This window comes from Vanessa cardui, chromosome 7, assembly GCF_905220365.1.
Source record: "Vanessa cardui chromosome 7, ilVanCard2.1, whole genome shotgun sequence".
NCBI classification, from domain to species: Eukaryota; Metazoa; Arthropoda; class Insecta; order Lepidoptera; family Nymphalidae; genus Vanessa; species Vanessa cardui.
In genome coordinates, this window is record NC_061129.1 from 696,678 (window position 1) to 718,786 (window position 22,109).

The 22,109-nt window shown below is 32.8% G+C and overlaps 3 protein-coding genes across 3 annotated transcripts; 1 reads left to right on the forward strand and 2 right to left on the reverse strand.

Moving 5' to 3' along the window:
• Positions 1-562: 562 nt before the first annotated feature.
• LOC124531182 (mitochondrial uncoupling protein Bmcp) lies at positions 563-8,951 on the reverse strand. The gene is made up of 7 exons (XM_047105669.1): positions 8,622-8,951; positions 8,331-8,478; positions 6,166-6,370; positions 3,036-3,293; positions 2,419-2,508; positions 1,662-1,845; positions 563-1,062 (listed from the first exon to the last, which is right to left on the reverse strand). The coding sequence occupies exons 1-6, from the start codon at positions 8,683-8,685 to the stop codon at positions 1,726-1,728; spliced, it is 885 nt and encodes a 294-aa protein (XP_046961625.1). The 5' UTR covers positions 8,686-8,951; the 3' UTR covers positions 563-1,062; positions 1,662-1,725.
• Positions 8,952-9,493: 542 nt separating this feature from the next.
• LOC124531277 (proteolipid protein 2-like) lies at positions 9,494-11,040 on the forward strand. The gene is made up of 3 exons (XM_047105786.1): positions 9,494-10,075; positions 10,156-10,416; positions 10,657-11,040. The coding sequence occupies exons 1-3, from the start codon at positions 9,953-9,955 to the stop codon at positions 10,741-10,743; spliced, it is 471 nt and encodes a 156-aa protein (XP_046961742.1). The 5' UTR covers positions 9,494-9,952; the 3' UTR covers positions 10,744-11,040.
• A 4,955-nt stretch (positions 11,041-15,995) lies between these two features.
• LOC124531333 (CKLF-like MARVEL transmembrane domain-containing protein 4) lies at positions 15,996-21,996 on the reverse strand. Its single transcript, XM_047105857.1, has 5 exons — positions 21,737-21,996; positions 21,563-21,647; positions 21,150-21,281; positions 19,801-20,067; positions 15,996-16,447 (listed from the first exon to the last, which is right to left on the reverse strand). The coding sequence occupies exons 3-5, from the start codon at positions 21,273-21,275 to the stop codon at positions 16,307-16,309; spliced, it is 534 nt and encodes a 177-aa protein (XP_046961813.1). The 5' UTR covers positions 21,276-21,281; positions 21,563-21,647; positions 21,737-21,996; the 3' UTR covers positions 15,996-16,306.
• Positions 21,997-22,109: the final 113 nt, after the last annotated feature.

Consider the following 22,109-nt stretch of genomic DNA (forward strand, 5'->3'; position numbering starts at 1 on the left):
ACAATCACACTTAATCAAAAGCATATTACATTCTAAAAGTTTCATCATAAAAAGTTTAGCGCTCATTATTTCCAAAATATACTATTTAATTTATTTCAGACTTGGTTTTATTTCACATATATATTTCATCGTGTAAATAAAATCGTCAGACCGTCAAACCCTTGTATCAATCAATTATATATGATAAAAGTAATTTTTATACTTAAACCCCCAATTACACTTTAGCACCGAGAAGCTTCAGAAGCGTTGGTGAAATATCGGAAGTTAAATTAGTAGGAAGAGATTTCTTTGTAAAACAGTCAGTCAGTCAGTCATAGTCTGTAAATATTATTTGGCTTGACACGTAAATACTATAACACTATCTAAAAAGCACTAATTACATTTAATTAATATTTATACTAATTAAAATTCTTCAGTACGTTTTTCATAGTACGTTCACACGCTACGCCTTAGTGACGCTTACTTATAGAAGACAGTTTGGCTATAAAGCACTCCAATAGAAGATTAAGTTTAGAACCATATCAATATTTACGTATTGTGATTTTCTAAAAGCTGTATTGTCAACTACTAATTATCGATAAATACTCCCCTCATTTATAATACAACACTATTCGACTTAACTAATTATATTCACATTAATTCTACTTTCAAATTTACGATACCGGATTCGAAAACGTTCAAAACGCCATTTTTCTCAAATCCATAGTGAATATCATAGACTATTTAAGCTCGACCAATCACATCGCGCCCATTCAAGGTCAAATGTCATTTGTTTGGTTTTTGACATCTGTCATTGGAACAGACTATAAACAATATAACATACATGACAGACGTCAGCCGACGGCTTTGCTCGTAACTAATATTGAAGTATTAAATCCTAAGAAGAAAATAGCGTGTAAGCGTTCTATTACAACCAAGTCGAGATACTATTGAGATTTATGTTTTAATTACTAATTAACCATTTAACCTAACATCTAATTCTGCTACATCTTATATAAAGCATCGGATAACATAAATACTAGAATTCAGCTACAAGAGACTTGCGCGTCATCACTGTTACATCTGAAACAGAAATAGACATTTTGAATATACAAGATGGTCCAATATCCCCACATACCTTAACTTCGTATTAAAATAAATATATTTATATAAGTAGAAGATATCTCATTGAAATAAAACTAGTTTTAACGGATTTGCATCGCGTATATTAATTATTTTTATCATCCCGACGTTTCGAGCACTTTACAGCGTTCGTGGTCACGGGTAGACTCGTAGGTCTACCGTCGATTTAAATCCGTTAAAACTAGTTTTATTTCAATGTGTAATAATCGCGAAAATCTAAGACAACATTATAGAAGATATCTCTCTTTAAGTTTTATTACAGATGTTAACTAGTTTACACTCTAGAAATATATATTATTATAAATCTTTATTGAAGCATGCGCCTGAGATCATATGTTTTCTCAAGGGACAAGGTCATAGGGTCAAGGAACGGTCGATGTGGTTCGAGGAGATTACGGAGTCTATCATAGTTCTTAGGAACCACAATCCCCATTAAAAGTGAAATTTATTATATTAATGAATCCCGATCACTTATTATAAAATAATTAACTGTCCGTTCCTTATTCGTCCGAAAATAGTAATACAGTGACTGTACCCACCACGCCTCGTCGAGTGCGCGGCGAGCGGCGCTCCGCGTGTCTAGTCGCGGTTGTTTCAGTTCACTCAGTAGAATCGCTTGAGCTGCTCGTAGGTGATGAAGAATATGACATTCCAAGGCCCCATCCGCAGCCACGTGGGCACGAAGCCCTTGTACAGAGCCAGGAAGCCCTCATTGCGGACCGTCTGCGACAATAAGGGCACTCGTTAATAACACGCCAAAGTTAATAGAAACATTCGTCGCCATTGTATTTCTTTTCTAATTTCGAATTTCAATTTAGAGTTTTCGGGAGTTTTTTTTTTTAAATAGATATGAAACAACACATTCATTACTTTGATCCCAATTTAAGTAGCTGAAGCACTTGTGTTATGGAAAATCAGAAGTAACGACGGTACCACAAACACCAAGACCCAAGACAACATAGAAAACTAATGATGATCTACATTGACTTGGCCGGGAATCGAACCCGGGACCTCGGGACCCATGAAAACCGGTGTACACACCACTCGACTACGGAGGTCGTTGAAATCGGCCCATGTAGGTCTTCTTAAGACATTTTCGTTAATTGCCGAGCAATATTATAATTTTAAATCATAAAACGAATAAAATTACTATGTCTACAGTCACTTAATAATCTTGGTACTGTTGACAAAAAAAAATTCTTAAAATCTTTCATTAGAAATGAGAAAAATATATTGATGTATATAAGTTTCTGTCTCGCATTATATGATGATTATGGTCAAAGAACTGCTTCTCACCTGCATGAAGCAGTCAATCGTGCCCTTATATATCCTCACGCTGGAATCGACCACGCCGTCCTTAGTCTTTCTTTGGTTCATCAGCCGCGTCTGAAAGGGGAACGACGGCTTTATAATATCGTATAGTAATTTACGAATATATACATATTGAACAACATCACAGTTAGATGGAGCATTAGTGTTGTGGAAAATCAGAAGTTACGACGGCATCTATAACCTAGGAGCCAAGGAATCATTAAGGTATAGATTTAAAGAAATTGAGATATTGACTGTTGCTTCTCAATACATATTTTGTAATGTTTTGTATGTACGGAAAAATATTCAAGTTTTTATGAGAAAATGTGATTCTCATAACATTGGTACAAGGAGCAAACACAATCTTGTTACTTTTGTTACTCGACTGCTTATCTTATTAATTTGACAAAAAAAAAAACCACTGAGTTTCTTTCGCCGTTTCTTCTCAGGTCAGGGTGTTCCTTTTTCCGAACCGTGGTAGTGTTTGACAATCAATAAGTAAGTGTGATGCTTCTATATTGAATAAAGGAATTTGACTTTGCACCACAAACACCCAGATCCAAGACACCACATCGTAAGGAGGTGGCAGCATTGTCACTGACCCGGACGACGTCGAGCGGCGTGCTGGCGACGGCGCTGCCGAGGCTGGCCAGCAGGCTGGACAGCAGGTGGTTGAGCGGCGCGTCGCCCAGCGGCGGCGTGAGGCGGCGCTTGGCGGCGTCGTACACGGGCAGCTCCACGGCCGCGATGAGCGCCGCGCGCTGCGCCGTGGGGCCCACGCCGCGCCACAGCCCGCGCGCCCCCTCCACGCGGTACATCTCCGCGAAGCACCGCACCAGGTTGCGCTTCTCGTCGCCCACCTGCGACAAAAACAAAATCAAAGTCTATTCAAGTAGACTTTTGTAAGCACTTTTGAATCGTCATTTTACAATTAAGCGAAGCTACCACCGGTTCGGAAAGTAGAAGGCAACCGACAAAGACGTACGTTAATTTACCGTCGCTCGTTCTATCCTTATCGTACTCAACTTCTGCATAAATTGTCGTGTCGAACTCCATGGAGATAGCTAATTGAATTAATCCCGACTTTATTGTTGGAGATAAAATGTAACTGATCAATCAGAATCATCCCGCGATAACGCTAGATAACGCTATTCGAGTGTTCGACGCGCAAATATTTCTATACTTGTCGACATGTTTATTCAAAACAATAGAGCAATTTATAATAAACTACCGAAAGCCTTAAAAAATATAATCAGCTTTTGCTTGCGTCGTTTAAACGCCATCGCATATTAATGAGACTTTAAATATTGCATGTCAAGGAAACTGAAATTCTTACTGAATAAAAATTCTTTTATAACCAACTAGAGACCCATCCCGGCTTGACACGGCTAAATATACTACAGATTATAAGATAAGGATTAAGCCGTATTGCTTAAAATTGCTTCATAAATAAACCATTATTTGTCGTAAAAAGAAAAGGATAACAAATGGTTAATTTGAGTTGCTCTTAAGAGATAGTTAAGATATAGACACATATTGTATTATATAATCTATGTCATAATTTTCAGCCAACGTTCAACGTAAGCGCAAAAAAAAACATGATTACGATATCACATTATACCTCTTAAATGTTATATGTGTTCCTCAACCACTTTATTAATGCATGTATTATATATTATACGCACAAACCGCATCAAAATCCATTGCGTTGTTTTAGAGATCTAAGCATACACAGGTAATGGAAGACAAGGAGAAGTAATTTTGTTTTTATTGTATATTGTAACGGGGGTATCATTGAAAATGTATTGGAGACGATTGATTCGTGTCTGCGCAGTGGAATGTAACGCATCGAGTTATAGAACGACACAACTTAGATGTAGCATCGGCAAAATTCGTAAAACCGATCAAATCCGAATTAAGTACGCTCAAATTATAAATATTTATTTCTTACGTGAATACGATATTTACACAAACGTTATAACTTGTAATATCATATGACCTAATATATTCGTCAATTTGACAGTCGACATGGTTGAACTGACGCGAGAGTCTATAGCGACGAATAGCGTCGAATGGCGCGATAGGGAGCTGTTTCTATTGGTTGTGTGAATCGGCAGTTATCAGTTTCATTGCGTTTTCCGAAGCTACATCTAAGTTTTATTACTGAACAATACAGTTTTATACTATGTAATGATGTTATTTTTTTTTAGGTTATATGCAATCGGGCAGAAGGCTCACCTAATGGAAAGTGATCACCATGAACATCTGCAACACCGGAGGCCTTGCAAGTGTTGCCGGCCAAAATGATTGATTGTCATGATTATAATATAGTTATATCGACATTGAGAATTTAGACTAGCCAATAAATTTGATGCCTATGAAACATAGATCTAGACTACACTAGTGCAGAGGCACGCAACGCCCTTGGATAAAATCTATTTTTCGACGTCAAATTCCATGTATGATGTACACGTGTTGGCATAAACACAGACCAACTAGCTCATGACTAATATGTACACAACGAAATTGGATGAACTATTATATTATTGTTCATTATTTACCACCTGACATATGTATATATAGGCGGCAACTTTATATAAAAATACATAGATAAACATCGAAAAAAAAACACTGCGGAAAAAGTCAACTTGATTGTATGGCTTAAGTGCCCCTTCTAATTAGTTACCGCCAACCAATCAGATAATCAAACGCTAAACAAAAATAAGTACATTTCGTTCGATTTGAAAGGTCACTGAACCAGTGTAACTACCAGGACATATGGGGGTATCTTACCTCCCAAGGTTATGAGGTAGCTTATTTACACGTAGCATAGGCACTGGGTTTTCGGAACGATTTGTAGCCGACATAATAAAAGCTCTCATGTTTTCTTTGTAAATTTGCTAGAGATTTTAGGTACATGGATAATTTTGTTTACAAACTAGTACAAAACGAGATAACCTTGAAAGTTTTAGAGATTGGCGATCCTTATCTGAATTTGGACAGAATTCAGAACAGTTCTCAGTAGTTTCTGTTCCCGTATCTAATTTATAATGTAACTTTTCCGACTAATTACGTCACGATTTCTATACAATCTCTTGGCATAAATTTTACGCACTAATCGCGTATTTTAATTTATTTTTAGTTTAAAAGTAATTAGGTATTTAGGTTTCCATGTAACTTGGCAACAGAATAACGATTTAAAAACGTTGAATCAATTCGTTTTGTTTATCTTTTTTCAGGTCATTAGGAACAACTTTTTGTATAGATACCTACGTACCCATTATATTCGGATGCCATCTGTCATTTTCATTGTCACTGTTTAAGGTCAAGCATTTTATTTTGTATTCGTGTGCTAAGAAATGCTTCCTACCTTCATTAAAAACATAATTTGTGTACCTCCTTTTTTAAAAGAAAAACTATTTATTGTAACGAAATATAATAAAAAAATTAGAGTAAACATTACGAGCAACGAGATCGAATCGGGATAGCATGCACTTTGCAATTCCTTAGTATATAATATATATGCCATATATAAAATATATACATACATGCAATAGTACAACATAATAAACTTTTGATATCAGTTATTTAACACGTAAATACCTATAGCCATTTATATATCAACTGTGCAATTAAAGACTTAATTTTTTTAGTTTTATGTTTACATAAAATCACTTGAATATTTGATGCGGAGTGTGCGGAGTGTGCGGAGTGTGCGGTGTGGGGCGTTACCTGCATGCGGACTTTGAGCACGTCGGTGGGGTTGGCGATGGCGCTGGACAGGCCGCCCGCGAAGGCCGCGCAGAACGTATTGGTGGGCAGGTGCTCGTTAGCGCCGCCGTCCGCGCGCCGCGCCGCCAGCGCCTGCTTCAGCGAGTAGTACGTGCCGAACTTGATGGTGCCGTACGTCGCCTGGCGCAGCACCGCCGGCCAGATGCTGCCCCCCACAATGTACACCCGTCACTCATAATCAATAGTCAGCTAGATGAAGTACGACACAACTTAGATGTCGCATCAGCAAAATTCGTAAAACCGATCACATCCGAATTGAGTACGCTATCCCAAATTATCAATATTTATTTCTCACGCGAATATGATCTTTGCACAAACGTAATAACTTGTAATATCATATGACCTAATATATTCGTCAATTTGACGCGTCGATTTACACGCACTTGCTTTCTCTGACGCGTGAATCTATAGCGACGAATAGCGTCGAATGGCGCGATAGGGAGCTATTTCTATTGGTTGTGTAAATCGGCAGTAATCGGTTTTATTTTCATTCCATTGCATTTTCCGATGCTACATCTAATTTGTGTCATACTATACAGTTTATTCTACGTTAAGAAAAAATGAGTACTTTTAAATAGGCTATTTGACTGGTTATTAAAATCCATTTTATATTATTTAGTAGAAGTTTAGGAACCCAGTAAAAGTTGTGATTTTTATTTCTAGTTCTCTAGATATCATATTAAAAAATCCATATTTAAGTAGCGCGCAAAAACGCTACTTGGACAATATGGCGCTGCAATGGGGTCAGTTACGTCACTTTCCTGTATTTTAATTTATGGTACATATAGTAGAAAAGCAAAGTTTACAAGAAAGTGACTTCACCGTAAGCAAGAGCGTTTTGTGTCACATGACAAACATTTGAAAATTTGCATTTTTATTTATGGATTTTTTATTTTCAACTTTCGTTAGTAACTATCAATTTTTAAACTCATAATATACACTGATTACAATAATTCACAATTTATTTTTCACATTGTCAAATAGCCAATTGTAAAGAAAAACAATTAATTGAGTAATCAGTTATCTAAAGATAACTTTAATTGTGATGGATTAGCAGCTGAAATATATTGATGAGCGATGTTGTAATCCTTCATTATTAATGACAGCTCATTATGGGTACAAAGGTATTTAGCATACCCCTGTTGAAATGAAAACTAATAACAGTTTTAATGAATGATTAAATATCATTTATGTAATAGTAGATAAAAAGTGATGTTGGAATATTATTTTCAATACTAGTAGTCTGAGAAATAATTATTATATTTCTAAAATAAACACATACACACAGTACCCATAGGCATTGTCATATTCAACACATTTAGTACACTGCTAATGCACCACCAAGTTGACAGTGAAGTTATGAACTTTGTACCTATTGTAACAGTAGTTCACGCAACTTTAAAATTGGAATACAAAAATATTGTTTCTATTTAGTAGTAGAATATCTGATTGGTGGTGGTACCTACCCAGATGGGCTTTCACAAAACTGTCAAGAAAAATCATTATCGTCAAACTAATAAAGTTATTGAAACATATTCCATAAAACTTAAGGGAAAAGAATGTTAATTAAAAAGTTATATGGTATAGTTAAATAAATAATTTAAAAAACCAAGGGAAATATACACTAACAATAAAAACACATCAATTATGTAGTAACTAAATGATGTTTACATTTAGAACAATTTAATTGCGTTTTATTGTTCCAGTGATTGTGATGTAGAAAAACATTGTAAGCTGATGAAATGTAGAGATAAGACTAGTAAACTAGACACCCTAACATTATAAACAATTACTTATTCATTTTATGAGTTACATCACCTCCGATAATTATTGAATTCTATTTGTTTTAAGTAAAAATATATATATTTATGACAAAAATCTATATATTTATAATGTATAGGTATTATATATTATGTAGGGTATATGTTGTTGAAATTGACAAGCACTTATAGCGTTTAAAGTAGCACAGCCCATGGCTCTCTAAGTTATTGTTGTTATAAATATGAGAAGTGTCTTTAATGATCCATTTATTACATATAAAACATTCCATATTGCTCTTTTTCCTACTGAATAAAGGTTGTTTATAATGGTATAGAATATCTTACCCACAATACAACGCCTTTATGCCCTCCTGTTTAGAAGTTTTCACAAAACAGTCCACCATGCCAGTGTAACGTAGCTCCACATGGCGAGGGTCTATCTTCTGACCCTGGATTTGCAGGCGAGTTTTTGTTGTGTCAATGGGGAATGTACCTGATACCGACAAAAACTTCAGTGACCAGAGAGTAAAGTATAAAGTTTCTTATAATGAAAACTCTATCGTCAATACTGAAACTTATTAACTACGACTACAGTCAGCAACCAGAACAGATTAGAGGTTAGAAATAGGAACTAACCGAACTCGGCGACGATCGACGCAAGGCCGCCATAAATAAAAGGTCTCCAGTCGCTATCTCCCATTACATGCAAACTTTTATCTGCAGTTTATATATTATTATTTACAACAAGAGCAATATATGAGAGCCGGCGTAAATAACTCGTCAATTAACCACTTATATGAAAGCACGGAAATTGTTGTACGATTATAAATGATGTTAATTTCATCAAAACTTCACTAAACACGTTACACGGAGACTGAATGTTTATTTTTATTACAATTTTCTATTTTCCTCCCCAGCTCTTACTGCCGAAGGCTTTTAAAATGTCACACACGCATATGTCATTTTCATCTTTTTTTATTTTAAATTAGTAAAATCAAAGGCACTACATATTACAGCCCCATCACTAGTCCATAAAACAAATAAACTATAGAATATAATAGACTATAATAAAGTAATTATTTAACAGGACAGGACTTTTAAATTAAGATACCTATAAGATAAATTACAATATTATTGTTGTATAAAAAATTAAATTCCAATAAAATTCAAATATATACTTAAACTAATGAATATACAACACAGCCTAACTAAGGAAGGATTTTTCAAATATCAATATTTCCTATAAATATAATAAACATATTTATCTCCTATAAGGGTTAAATGAGGGTTATTTTTTTTATAGAAATTTATTATTTTGAAAAGTTACAGTTATTAAAGAGTTTATTGATACTTCATCGACCAAACGTTTAAAATGTGAGATGAAATTTTGTATATAAGTTCATCTTTTTTTATTTAGTGTATTACTGTATTCAGTTTTTAGGCTTCTGAATTTTCTTCTTATTTTGTTAAGCTGTTAGTGCTGTTACGTCTGTTATTAAACGCTCGCCACAGAGTAAATACACTTTACTTCATTAAACATATCAATTAGACAATTATCAATTTATCAATCAATCTCGTAGTATGTATCGCTCAAAGTACATAGAAAATATATAAAAATTTAGAAAAACATACCTATATTGTATTTTGCAGATAACAAAAACAGCTATAGATTATTTTATTTAGATAAGAAACCACTAGAAAAAAAATAAAGAAAATTCTTTCGAATATTTGTTGAGTTGTAAATTGTAATTTTATACTTTAACATTTGAAACGGAAAACTTTCGCAATACCTGCAAAGTGCAAAGTTGTTTTACATCAATAGTTTAATGTGCTATTTATTACGTTGATTTAAATTGATTTAATCTAGTTATAGAGAGTTATAAATTAATTTGATCACTTGCACTTTTCTATAAGGTGTTTCGAAGTGCTTGGTAAAAATATAAACATAATTTTACATCACAACCAAGATGTTTGATCACTTTGCCCATGGCACACCAGTTACCGCAGAACCTCTGCCTCCCCGAAAAGTTTTAAGGTTTGATAAGGGTTATTGGAAGACAATGCCAGGAATCTTGAAAATAATAGAACTGGTATGTATGATATCACAGAGACGCTTCATTAATTGTTCGTCATAAGTAATTATTTCACAACATAGTTCATTTATTTTAAGGTATGCAATATCGCCGGTTTTATATGTATAAAGATATCCTGGGCTTGGCTGTCAGCGATATTTTACAATATTTTATATTGGGTGGGAAATATTATCACAGCATTCCTGTTCCTCATGTATACATTTCACTTTGTGGAGAAGTATGACCGCTGGCCCTGGCACAAGCTGGAGTTCTTCTTCTGTTCAGTGATGTCATTGTCGTACATTGGTACATCTATATTTGCAACAACAATTGGAGAAAGCGTTGGGTATGCTGTTGGGGTAAGATATGTTTATTAATATTAACATTCATAGCAAAAAGCAATAGATTACTTGATTTTAAATCCCATCACAATAGACATTAGTACTGAAATATTTATCACTTATGATAAGCACTGCCTCGGTTTGAAGATCTTATCTCTTGCATCAAGCTGGGCTTGAGGTGTTGTAAAATATCAGAAGAATTTAAGTACTACCAAGTAATAATACTTTAAATTATACTATTTATCTTCTTTTTTTCAGTTCTTTGGCTTATGTGCTATTATAGCATATGGATTTGATGCATATTTAAAATACAAGGGATGGAAAAGAGGACTGCCACCACAATGACAGATTAAGAAACTAAATCTCAACACTAAAATGTTTGGTATACTTTTATAGTTTTAAGACATTATCGTCATCCTGCAGTGAAAACTGACTGTAGTGTAAAGGTACTTTTGTAGGAGATATTGTTAAATATAATTTTCCATGAAAAACAGCATGTTCGCCTAGCATTATTAAATCACAAATGAAAGATGCAGACATTAAAGTATTCTGAGTAATGAGAACTGATATAATCAATCAATCTCAGAACTGACCATACTAATATTTTAGAAGTAAAATTCTACCTTTTAGTAGATGTGAATATGCGATTGCTTAAGACACAATTCTAAAAGAAATTCACTTTTTATTAAGCTACATTATGCCTGAGTGCTAAGTGTTATGAATGATATCACACACATTAGTTTAACTATTTCATTTTTGTTAAGGTTGTTTTACCTGAACTTATATAAATTACAAGATTTTTTTACTCAAGGAATAATTAAAAGGAAGCAGTGAATTGATGCTTATCAGTTTTTCCCTGCAGGAAAATGACGTGAAATCATTGTACCTACATAATTTTAAGTGTTTTGACTCTTTATTAATTAATCTTTAGACCAAGGTTGTGTATAAAATGCACATTTTTTAAGATTTTAGATATAGAACTACTTAATTTTAATGTGGCCTTATTTTGTACGGCAACTTTTTATCAAATTGTTCATTTTATAAATACATTTACTTAAAATATTTTTATACTTACATACATATATTCAAAGCTTAGCTTCAAATAAGGAAACATGCTTAGTCCATTTTTTGTATAAATTTATTTATACTTAAAGTTAATTAAAAAGTATTTATATATTTATAATAAAATGCCAAAATACATACATATCTATGTACACTTTGTTACTTTAGTATATACAAAAAAAAAAACTGTTTTAATAGTTTTTTTCTAAATACTATATATAACTGGGTTATTTACTTCTAACGGGCAGTCATCATTAAACTAACCCACCTTAACATCTTAAATCTTGTATTTAGAAATAAATAATGTACTGATTTATTTTAATATATATCCTAGTTATAAGTTTTACAGCAATTTGTGCCTTAACGATTTTCTTGTCAATTATTTATGAGAATAAGCTTAATACATTTAAATATTCAGGCTTCACTTACTGTGGAAATTTCATGTATTCTCAGTAAAATAATGAGTGAATCGAGTATAGTTATAATTGATTTAAACTCTGGTACATTTAGTTGTAAGAACAGACCATGTTTAGATGTTAAGTATATTTTATAACTTTATTATGCCTTTTTCAAAGTATTTTATAACTAATAGCTATTTTTGAGGAACTTAAACTTTCTTACAGTATTTGAATATGTTATACTTTTTAAGCATCAATTACTTAAAAAGTAAAGTAAAGTAACGGCTTGTTAATTACCCACTGCTGGGCTAAGACCTCCTCTGTCATGTGAACATATTCCACCACGCTGTTCCAATGCGGGTTGGTGGAATGCACATGTGGCAGAATTTCGACGAAATTAGACACATGCAGGTTTCCTTACGATGTTTTCCTCTTCCGACCGCCGAGCACGAGATGAATTATAAACACATATTAAGCACAGCGGTGCTTGCCTGGGTTTGAACCCGCAATCATCGGTTAACGCGTTCTAACCACTGGGCCATTTCAGCTTACATAAAAATAGTATGATATATTGGTCTCTGGTAGACTAATGACTGTACGGAAAGGGGGTGGTCTTATGAATTTTACTTAATATCATTATTGTAGAATCATATTGTTACTTTTACTGTCTTAAGTATTATCATGTGACTTTAAAACTTTTATAGATTTTCTAAGCTGTCAGAGATATAATTAAATTGTTAAAAATATTTTTAAGAGTATTGTACCAAATCAATAGCGGTTAAGAAACAGCCTAATGAGAGATCTTTATTTTCAGAATTTTACAAATATTTATCTTATGCTAAGCGAGTTTTGGGCGAGGACCTAATTGATTTGTCATAGTGATGTCAAATACGAGTTATCTATAAAACAATCCCGTGGATAATTAACGTTCATACGCTTACTACGATGACAAGAGACTCATTTAAACTATTACCACATCGTATATATCTGTTCGCGAAGATATGTAGCTTAAATTAACAGTGTTCACGGACCCCTAAGAACAGTAAACATTCGGGTGTGTTTGTAATTTCGCCTAACCCCAAATTTGACTTATTACTGCATCCTGGCTTAAGCCTTGTTCGAACGTTAATTATTATTCAGTGACGCTCAAGTTGAAAATATATTTTAATATGTCTACTACCAAGCTACTAGGGCTACCTTTTAAGTAAAAAGATCTACGCATAAATTGCGGTCCCTTTTGCTGCTAGAAACGTGACTATGAGTACGAGTTTTTGATCGTTGCTCCTTCGATAGAAAATAGGAATACCAATATAGATGTATACTACATCACAAGATCTGTAAGTTAGAGTGAGACTGATGCTCCGATATACTCACACTTCACAGAGACTCACCTGCAGCGACAAGTTGTGTGTAATAACACTATGACATATTCATAAGTTTTTATGTCATAAATCATTGTAAACTTACCTGATTCTTAATTAATATATATAATTGTTAATATTTAATAAAACAGCAATAAAATTACAAATAGTTTTATTCAACAATCTTATAAATAACTACCTATAAATTTGGCATGTTGCACAGGCCTACATGGGTTTTATTCTTAAATTGCGGCTAGTGTACTTCAATACTTAATAAATAGTCTATAAACCCCAAATCTCATTTAATTTTTTACAAACCTCTTAATAACAAATATAGTCCAGTTAATATACGTAGGCATTTATAAATGCATATTAATTATTTAACAGATATTGTGTAGCTCTAAATCTGAGAAAATTAAAACGTCGACCTATGTTTTTATACCCTTTTGTAGTTTTTATCGAGCTTTAAAATGTAGATCATAATAAATATCACCTTTTTTTATATATTTCGAAATAAACGTCAATTAATAACCTCGTCCATTTTATGAAACCCTTTATTGAAAAAATATTTGGTGTCATAAAAAAAAGACATCCTTCTTGCTTCCTTTTTGAGGTTTTTCTCGGATCAATTATATGTCATATACCATTATTCCGACATATTGACTGGACTTAAACTATATCTCATTATATGATAAATCCTAGTAACGACATTTATAGCCCTAAGCTTCGAATCCTTATATATATAAATTAAATACAAGACAATGCTTTTAAAATATTAAGCGTAATTAGAAAAATACATTGAATATTTGACACAAGCGTGAGCAAGTGATGCTGAGGACGGAGATAATATTACAAATAATTACATTAATCTTTATAAGAGTAAATTTATATGCGAATATATGTGTACAAAAATCCTATAACATATTTGTTAACACAAGACCAAAGTTCGTATTTGGATTTATGTTAACAGTAATAACGTTTAGCGTTAAACACCTAGCTTAGAAACATTATTCAGTGTGATTAGTTAAACAATTGAACACCTCCTTTTTTATTTAACATATAAAAGTGTACGTTTACTTATGTACGCATATGACAAGCTTTGCTTGTTCAATGTACCTAATTAAAAAAATATTTTTAATTGCCGTCAAATAATTAACTTTAATAACGTATAGTACGAAAAATTCAATAACACCGATTACTGCCGATTTATATAACCAATAGAAACAGTTACCAATCGCACCATTCGACGCTATTCGTAGCTATAACTTCTCGTTAGTTCAACCTAAGAAAGCAAGTGCACGTAAATCGACGTGTCAAATTGACAATAATATTAGGTCATATGATATTACAAGTTATTACGTTTCTGTAGAGATCATATTCGAATAAGTAATAAATATTGATAATTTGGGATAGCGTACTTAGTTCGGTTTTACAAATTTGTCGTACTATAACAATATATTCAATAATAAAAAAAAATTTTGTCTCTTTTCATCACTAATCACTTCACAAATTAAATTTTAAAATAAGGTAAAGCGTGAAGTCGACTATTTCGATCTGTCACTGAATTGGCGCGAAAAATTTCATCTTGTACTTTTCACGTCATCTGTGCGCACAAATCTCACTGTCAAATATTTTTATGACGCCAAAAGCAATATAACTTTTAAAGGATAGCTTTGTTTAACTAATCACTCTCTTTTGTAACTTATATGCTTGTAATTAAGTACATTATGTGCAGACACTGCAATCTGAATTATTTGGTCATTCCGAACTCCTGGCAAGACCAACTCGTATAGTGTGCTATCAATATTCTTTAATAAGTTACACATACAGAGTCCATTAATACTAGATAGAGTGGCATGTTAAAGATTATTTTGAGTGCAAATATACCAAAGTTCGGGTGGGTTTAACTTGAATTCTTTAAATAATTAATTCTTAATACTAATCTTTGCTTTCCAATACATAAAAAAATAATATAGACCTCAGTGTACATAAAGGAGAAAAAAGAATATCAAGTTTGTAGTGGGTAACACTTAGTAGGCTGGTATTGCTATTATAAAATATGTTTTAATGGTTTCTCCATTAACACATATGTTTCAAGATATGATATAAAACAAATCAAAAACTCATAATTGCTTAACGATATTTTGATTATTACCAACGATATAAAATACCTTAATGCCTTCAAGAATATTGTACTTGTGTGTATAAAATATTATTTACATAAATCACTTAAAAAACCAACCTACACCATACTTCTCTCATGAAGACAGCAGGTTTATATTTTTATTCTTATCTCGGTGCATATATTTATGTATCTTACTTGAAAGACTAGAAAAAATATTTATCAGAAAAAAAAGAATGATAAAGTATGAGTAAAAATTAGTTATATGTTTATGTTTATTAATTATGTTATTATGTTTATTATGTTTATTAAATGCGGAAACTCAGTAAAAATTTGTTTTCCCTTTATAAATGGTTGATATTATACAATCTGCACTACAGTTAAGTTGTCACTGAAAACTCATACACTCATATACCTAATTGAGTGATTTTCTGCTGAATTACAGACATAGACTTTGTCATAGAAACAATCCCTTATACTTGATTAATACAATTTAAAGTATAAGTAAGTTAGGTGACATAAAATAATAAAACGTTTGTATGAGTAAATAAAAAGTTTTTAAGAAATTATACTTTTTACGTGTAAAATCATACAAACGATAAAAATCTTAGTTAAGTATAGCTTATACTAACAATATAATATAAATTATACTAATAATATAAAAATAAATAATTGCAATGAAATAATTACACGTAAAAAAGGTGTAATTTAACTTTTTAAGAAACTTGTAATATGGTTTTTTTTTTAATTTAAAATTTGGAATAGACTTACGCTTGACTGCAGTCATATCTGATGGATGCTACTATTCACTCTTGCCTTGGACTTCAAAATTAAATTTGTCATTATATTTACAAATTACGTAGAACCACAAAGACCAATAACAAAAATTCCACAAATTGATCTTTGTATCAACGTGTTTGAGCATCTGTGTCGGAGTAGTGGTCATACCATTGTGACGTCACGCGTTAGGGCAGCGCAGGTGGAGTGGTGACGTGTGTCTGCTTGGTAAGCACGAGAGAGCCTTGTGCGAGTTCCCCCGCTTTGATGGCCCGACCTTTGAGAAACGCGTCGAAACCGTATAGAACCATCGCCAGGTAACCAAAGAACTGGAAATAATAATGTTTTATTGGACACTGGCTTTTTATATCCAATCTTGCGAAACCAATATTAAAGGTTCGGAGTGGATTCAGGAGGGCCCATGCATAGGCTCGGTTGATACAGGCGTCCGAATTTATTCTGACAAGTGCGAGCTTTCTCACGATTTTTTTTATAATAATCATCAAAACAACAACATAAGAAGAAATTCAGGCAATTTAAAATGAACTTGGATTCTACGAGTGGTTCGGCTAGACTCAAATTACGTTACGACACAAATAAAAGTAATTCTGCCAATATCTTCAAACAGTATTTTTTAATGCTTTATATGCTTAAATCGTATTTGTCTGTGTAATAAAATTGTGTAATAATAATTTACTACACTAATACTTGTGTCTCTCTGCTTTACCTTACAGTGATTAATCCACAGACTATATCGATATGAAATTGTATACTATCTCAGCCTGAGAAATATTCATAAGAGTTGAATTGAAAAAAGAAATACGTTCTGAGCATCGGAGGACAACTACTGAGGCATTCTTCAGTTTGTGTTAATTTTCAGTCATATTCTTGTAAATCTACATTAATATTATAAATGTGTAAGTAACTATATCTGTCCGTCGCTCTTTCACGACCAAACAGCTGAGCCGAATTCGATAAAATTTGGTATGAAGCAAACTTGAACTCCAAAAAAGACATAGGCTACTTTTTTGCCTAACACATCACAACCAACACCTTCAAACGCGAACGAAGCCACTGATGACTACAATTTTATAAATAATTATAATTCGAGTAGGTATTTATTTTTCTGAGTAAACAAAGATTAGGTAAATTAATATGAAGCAATACGCATTACTTTCCCTTTTAGACGTTCGCTGATTTATGACGGCGGTAATGTTTATGTATGACGTAAGGGACATCGACATTCCTTGCATCATCCCTCAAACATATTCGTTTTATTTTTAAAAAAACGTGACATACATCATTTTGTAAGTTAATTATAATAATTTAATAGTATGTATATTTCGGAAAATTAATAACATCACATTTCGTAATATTTATTCAAATTTACAGAAATCGAACGCGTTGGTTTGTTAATGAACTTATGACCCAACTTTAAATATTATCTGTGGAAAAGGATGAGTAGTTTAAAAAACCGGAAGTTCGAGTAGGATTCGCTCAAAGTGAGTTTCGTACCATTATTTATAAATACGGCAATGCATTTTTTGTCTTACTTGTTATAGTGGCAAAAGAAATACATCACCTGTGAAAATTTTAAGTGTCACGGTTCTTGAGATACAGTCTGACGAATAACGGACAGACGGAGTCGTCGTAGTAATTGAGTTCGTTTTACCCCTTGGGTACGGAACCCTTAAAAGAGATTACATGGGAGGAAAATATATATGCCGTATGTTTTCTAAATGATCACAAATAAAAATAACAATAGAAAGGAGTTTTATTTCACAGATATAAGATCGATTTTACCTGAGAACAAATAATTAACTAATTTGATTTAAATTTCCAATTAGCAATTTTACTGCGTGAGTGTAAGTATATATGGACGTCACGTGCTATAAACGATAGCGATGTTTTTATTTATTTATTGTTTCATTTGGCAATCCAACAGTGTTACAATATCTTATAAAATTTAACAATAAAATGCAAAAATTATGACCAAAAAAGGATTACACTATTATAACATGAATTCGAAAAGCAGTTACAATATGAAAGTTTTTTTACTAGTTACTTATAGAAGTTAAACAATTTATGATAGGTATAGGGTACTGTTCATAAACTGTATGTTTGTGAAAATTGTGTGTGTGTGTGTGTGTTTGTGTCATTATTGAGTAAGCTAGCCTAACATTTGCTTTTTATTGCTTTTTTAAACGCTTCTTTAGGTAAATTGAATAAATCTATGTCAGCATAAAATTTTGTTGTATGTTTTAACCAAACGATTAAAAATTGAGTTTTGTGCATAGTTCGTATTAACTTTAGGGGTGTCAAATAATTTTATTTATATCTTTTCACATCTAGGGAAAGGAAAAGGTTTATTTGAATAGAATTGTGGTGTTTCGATTCTTTACAATAATATTTTAACCTTATAATATTTAATGAGCAGTTCTTGAGTACCCTACGTATATTTATATTTATTTTATATATATTTACTTATTAGCTGTGCTCGCGACTTCGGGAGCGTATGAATTGAACAATAAAATTGTTGTTGTAGCCACCAGTAAGTAATGACATGCAGAAAGCTGTTGCCAGTGAAAGTCCTTTCACCATCGGTCCAGCAGTTGCAGAGATTAGCCGGAACAAACACACCGACAAAAATTGTAAAAAATGTTATTTTGGTATACATACATTTGCATTTAGTACAAAGTGATTATTTTAATATTACAAACAGACACTCATTTCAACAATTTTATTACATTTATAGAAGATAAATTAATTTCGTGTTTCTCTATTACTAAAACTTAGTAATTACGTATTACAAATGAGCAACGCTCGATCACCACGTGTAGGTATTTTCATACAAGAGACAAAGTTGACGAAGGCGTTAAAACGTCTCTCAAGGTTTATCACGTCACTCATTACCGTCATAGTCTTATTTATAGAATTTAATATTACATACATTAAGTAATGATTTACAAGAAATACTCGTTTAGTAATACAGTGACGCAAAGGTTTGTATGTGTAGCCACTGTATGAATGGTCCATTGTAACTTAAATTTGGCACAACGACGATTCAAAATAATTTAATATACAATCTATTCTATAGCAATTTCATGATTTATTTATTTATTTCTTAAATTCAGAGGTCTTCGGTTTATTTAAATATACAGACGAGCCAGCTTAGCCATATGGTTTTTATTGATGTAAAGTCAGAGTAAGAAAACCTTCGTCAGTTTTCAAATTCGTTCCTTTATCAAGTCGTCAACTCTTAGTACCTTTTGAAACTAAAGCATTCAACTCACAACTGCATTTATAATTAAACTTACATAGTACTCTTTGCTAGGCGTGACTTATAATGTCATTGCGACGCAATATGTCATTCTCGAGACGAGATGGCCCAGTGGTTAGAACGCGTGCATCTTAACCGATGATTACGCGTTCAAACTCAGGCAACAGCGTGGTGGAATATGTTCCAAACCCTCTCCTCAAAAGGGAGAGGAGGCCTTTAGCCCAGCAGTGGGAATTTACAGGCTGTTGTTGTTGTTGTATGTCATTCTCGACCGGTAAAGCAAATTATCGCCACACTAAAATAGATCTTAAAGTGACGAACCTTTTCTTACCCCGACTGTACATATTTGTTTTATAAAAAAGGTAATGCTATTATTTAATATAGTAATATAACTAAACTCACCCCAGCAGCTGAATACGCAGCCGATCCAAAAGCAACGACGATAGTAGACGCTATCAAATACAGGAATGACAGTATCCCGCACGCGATCATCTCAACCTTGAGCCACATGAAGTTGTGATACTTTTCAACCACGTGGAACAGATACATCACTAGCAGGATACCGGTGAACCAGAGACCCAGATGTGCGACCACGTTGAAGTAGACGCCCCGTCCATTCGACCAGAATGCTGACGATTGGATGCAAATGAAACCAAGAAGGTTGAGGACCTATGACAAAGGTTACAACGAGATCATTAATTAGCTGTCATTATTGTTCTGATGACACATGACTCACTTTTTCCTTGATGGATAATGTGTGATGTTAAGTGGTCAATAGACATTATTGCCGAAACAAAAGGTAATCATTACATACATCGCCATTAACCTTGATAACTAAGCATTATGTCCCTTATGCTCATTTCTGCTGCTATGATAAAGATGTTTACAAAACAATATTGGTAATCTGATACATGATGATTCCCATGTCATGGGTTACCCTAGTTTGTGGGTCCAAGCAGTTATGTATAAAAGTTTTAAAGTAGTGGATACAAATTGAACAACAGTAATTCGTAAATCCATTGAAAGGGGAAAATATGGATCTATTTGTAGTCTATTCCAATCAAGATGAAAATAATATTCAAGTACTCTTTTTGAGTATCTCTACATAAGGTCTTTTAAACTATATAACTGAGCCGAGATTGCCCAGTGGTTAGAATGTGTGTATTTTAATCAATGATCGCAGTTTCTAATGCAGTCAAGTACTACTAAATTTTCATGTACTTAATTTATGTTTAGAATTAATCGTATGATCATTGGTGAAAGGAATTGTTAGAACGCTGCATGTGTCAAATTAGAAAAAAATTTTGCCAATGTCAATGTCAATGTGGGAACATTGAAGTAAGGTGGGTTAAATGAGGTCCAAACCATTTCTCTCAAAGGAGATGAGAAAGAAGATGCCTTAGCCCATCAGTGGGCCTTATACAGGCATTACATGCATTTTATTTAAATAACTTTTATTATATTAGGATGACTAATTAATTATTATTTTCCTTGAAGTTATTAATCACATTATTAAAAATATTATATATGCTGTTTATCCCAACATTTGAATATTTATATATATATAAAATTAATAGGTATTTTATTGTACTCCCTAATTCCAGCACCGCAATTGTCTAATTCCACCATTCAATTCAACCAGCCCTCGTAAACATAGACATTTCAGAGGAAATCAGTTACATAGACATGTACAGAAGATAAAACATACATTATGCCTTTTACAACTCTTTTACATATATAGTAATACTTACAATAGCAGTTGCTTTAAAAATTCCCGGTGTGGTCCTCAGGTAACTTGAATCAAAGCGTATATCAGTTCGGAATATAACATTTGTCGATCCCATACTCTGAGGGTGCTGGTTTTGAGGAGAAGCCATGGTTAACTGTAGCAAGAATTGACTTATATTGAAGAGTTTATATGACTGACTTAAATAAATTATTCTAATAGTTATACCGCCCTGGGGAGAGCAGTCACAGTCGTAACTAAAAATTATGTCTCACTTTACATTAACGTACCAACTTACTCAATGAATACAAATTTGTTAATTTTTTAATAAACACTTTAATAATTAGGCTAACTGTACTTTTATCTACATACACTTAATAACATTTTGCCCAAATTTAAATAAAAAAAATAATAACATTTATTTAATTATATACTCACAAGTATATTCTACGGATTTCGATTTAAACTCCGCAGCAAGATAATAGATTCCAGATAACGAAGTAGTCACAGCCTCTCCTTGACACTATATAATGAACCAATACCGAAATGTGTTAAATGCATCTCTGACTCATATATTTAAATAGCTAGCCATGTTTTGTTTACGGTGTTTACCATTAACCAACGCGATGAATTAACCCATTACGTTTGTCGCAAGATTAACGCTTTTTGTATGTATAAGTCAAAAACAATAAATTAATTTATATACGTAGCACAAAAATAAATTTCAACTCTATGTATACATTTTTACTCGATTAATCGCAACTAAAAGACTGCATGAGGCGAACAATACATTTCAACGAATCTCGAATTGTAATGAAAAACATTTTCGTTTCGTGAGAATTCAGTCAGTTTACTATACGAACTGTCAACTGTCAGTTGTCAATAAATAAGTGTCGAAAGGATTGAACGAATAAATCCAATATACGCTCTATATTAAAAAAGACTTGTGTAAATTTAATTGAAAACTTATGGCACAGAATATAGT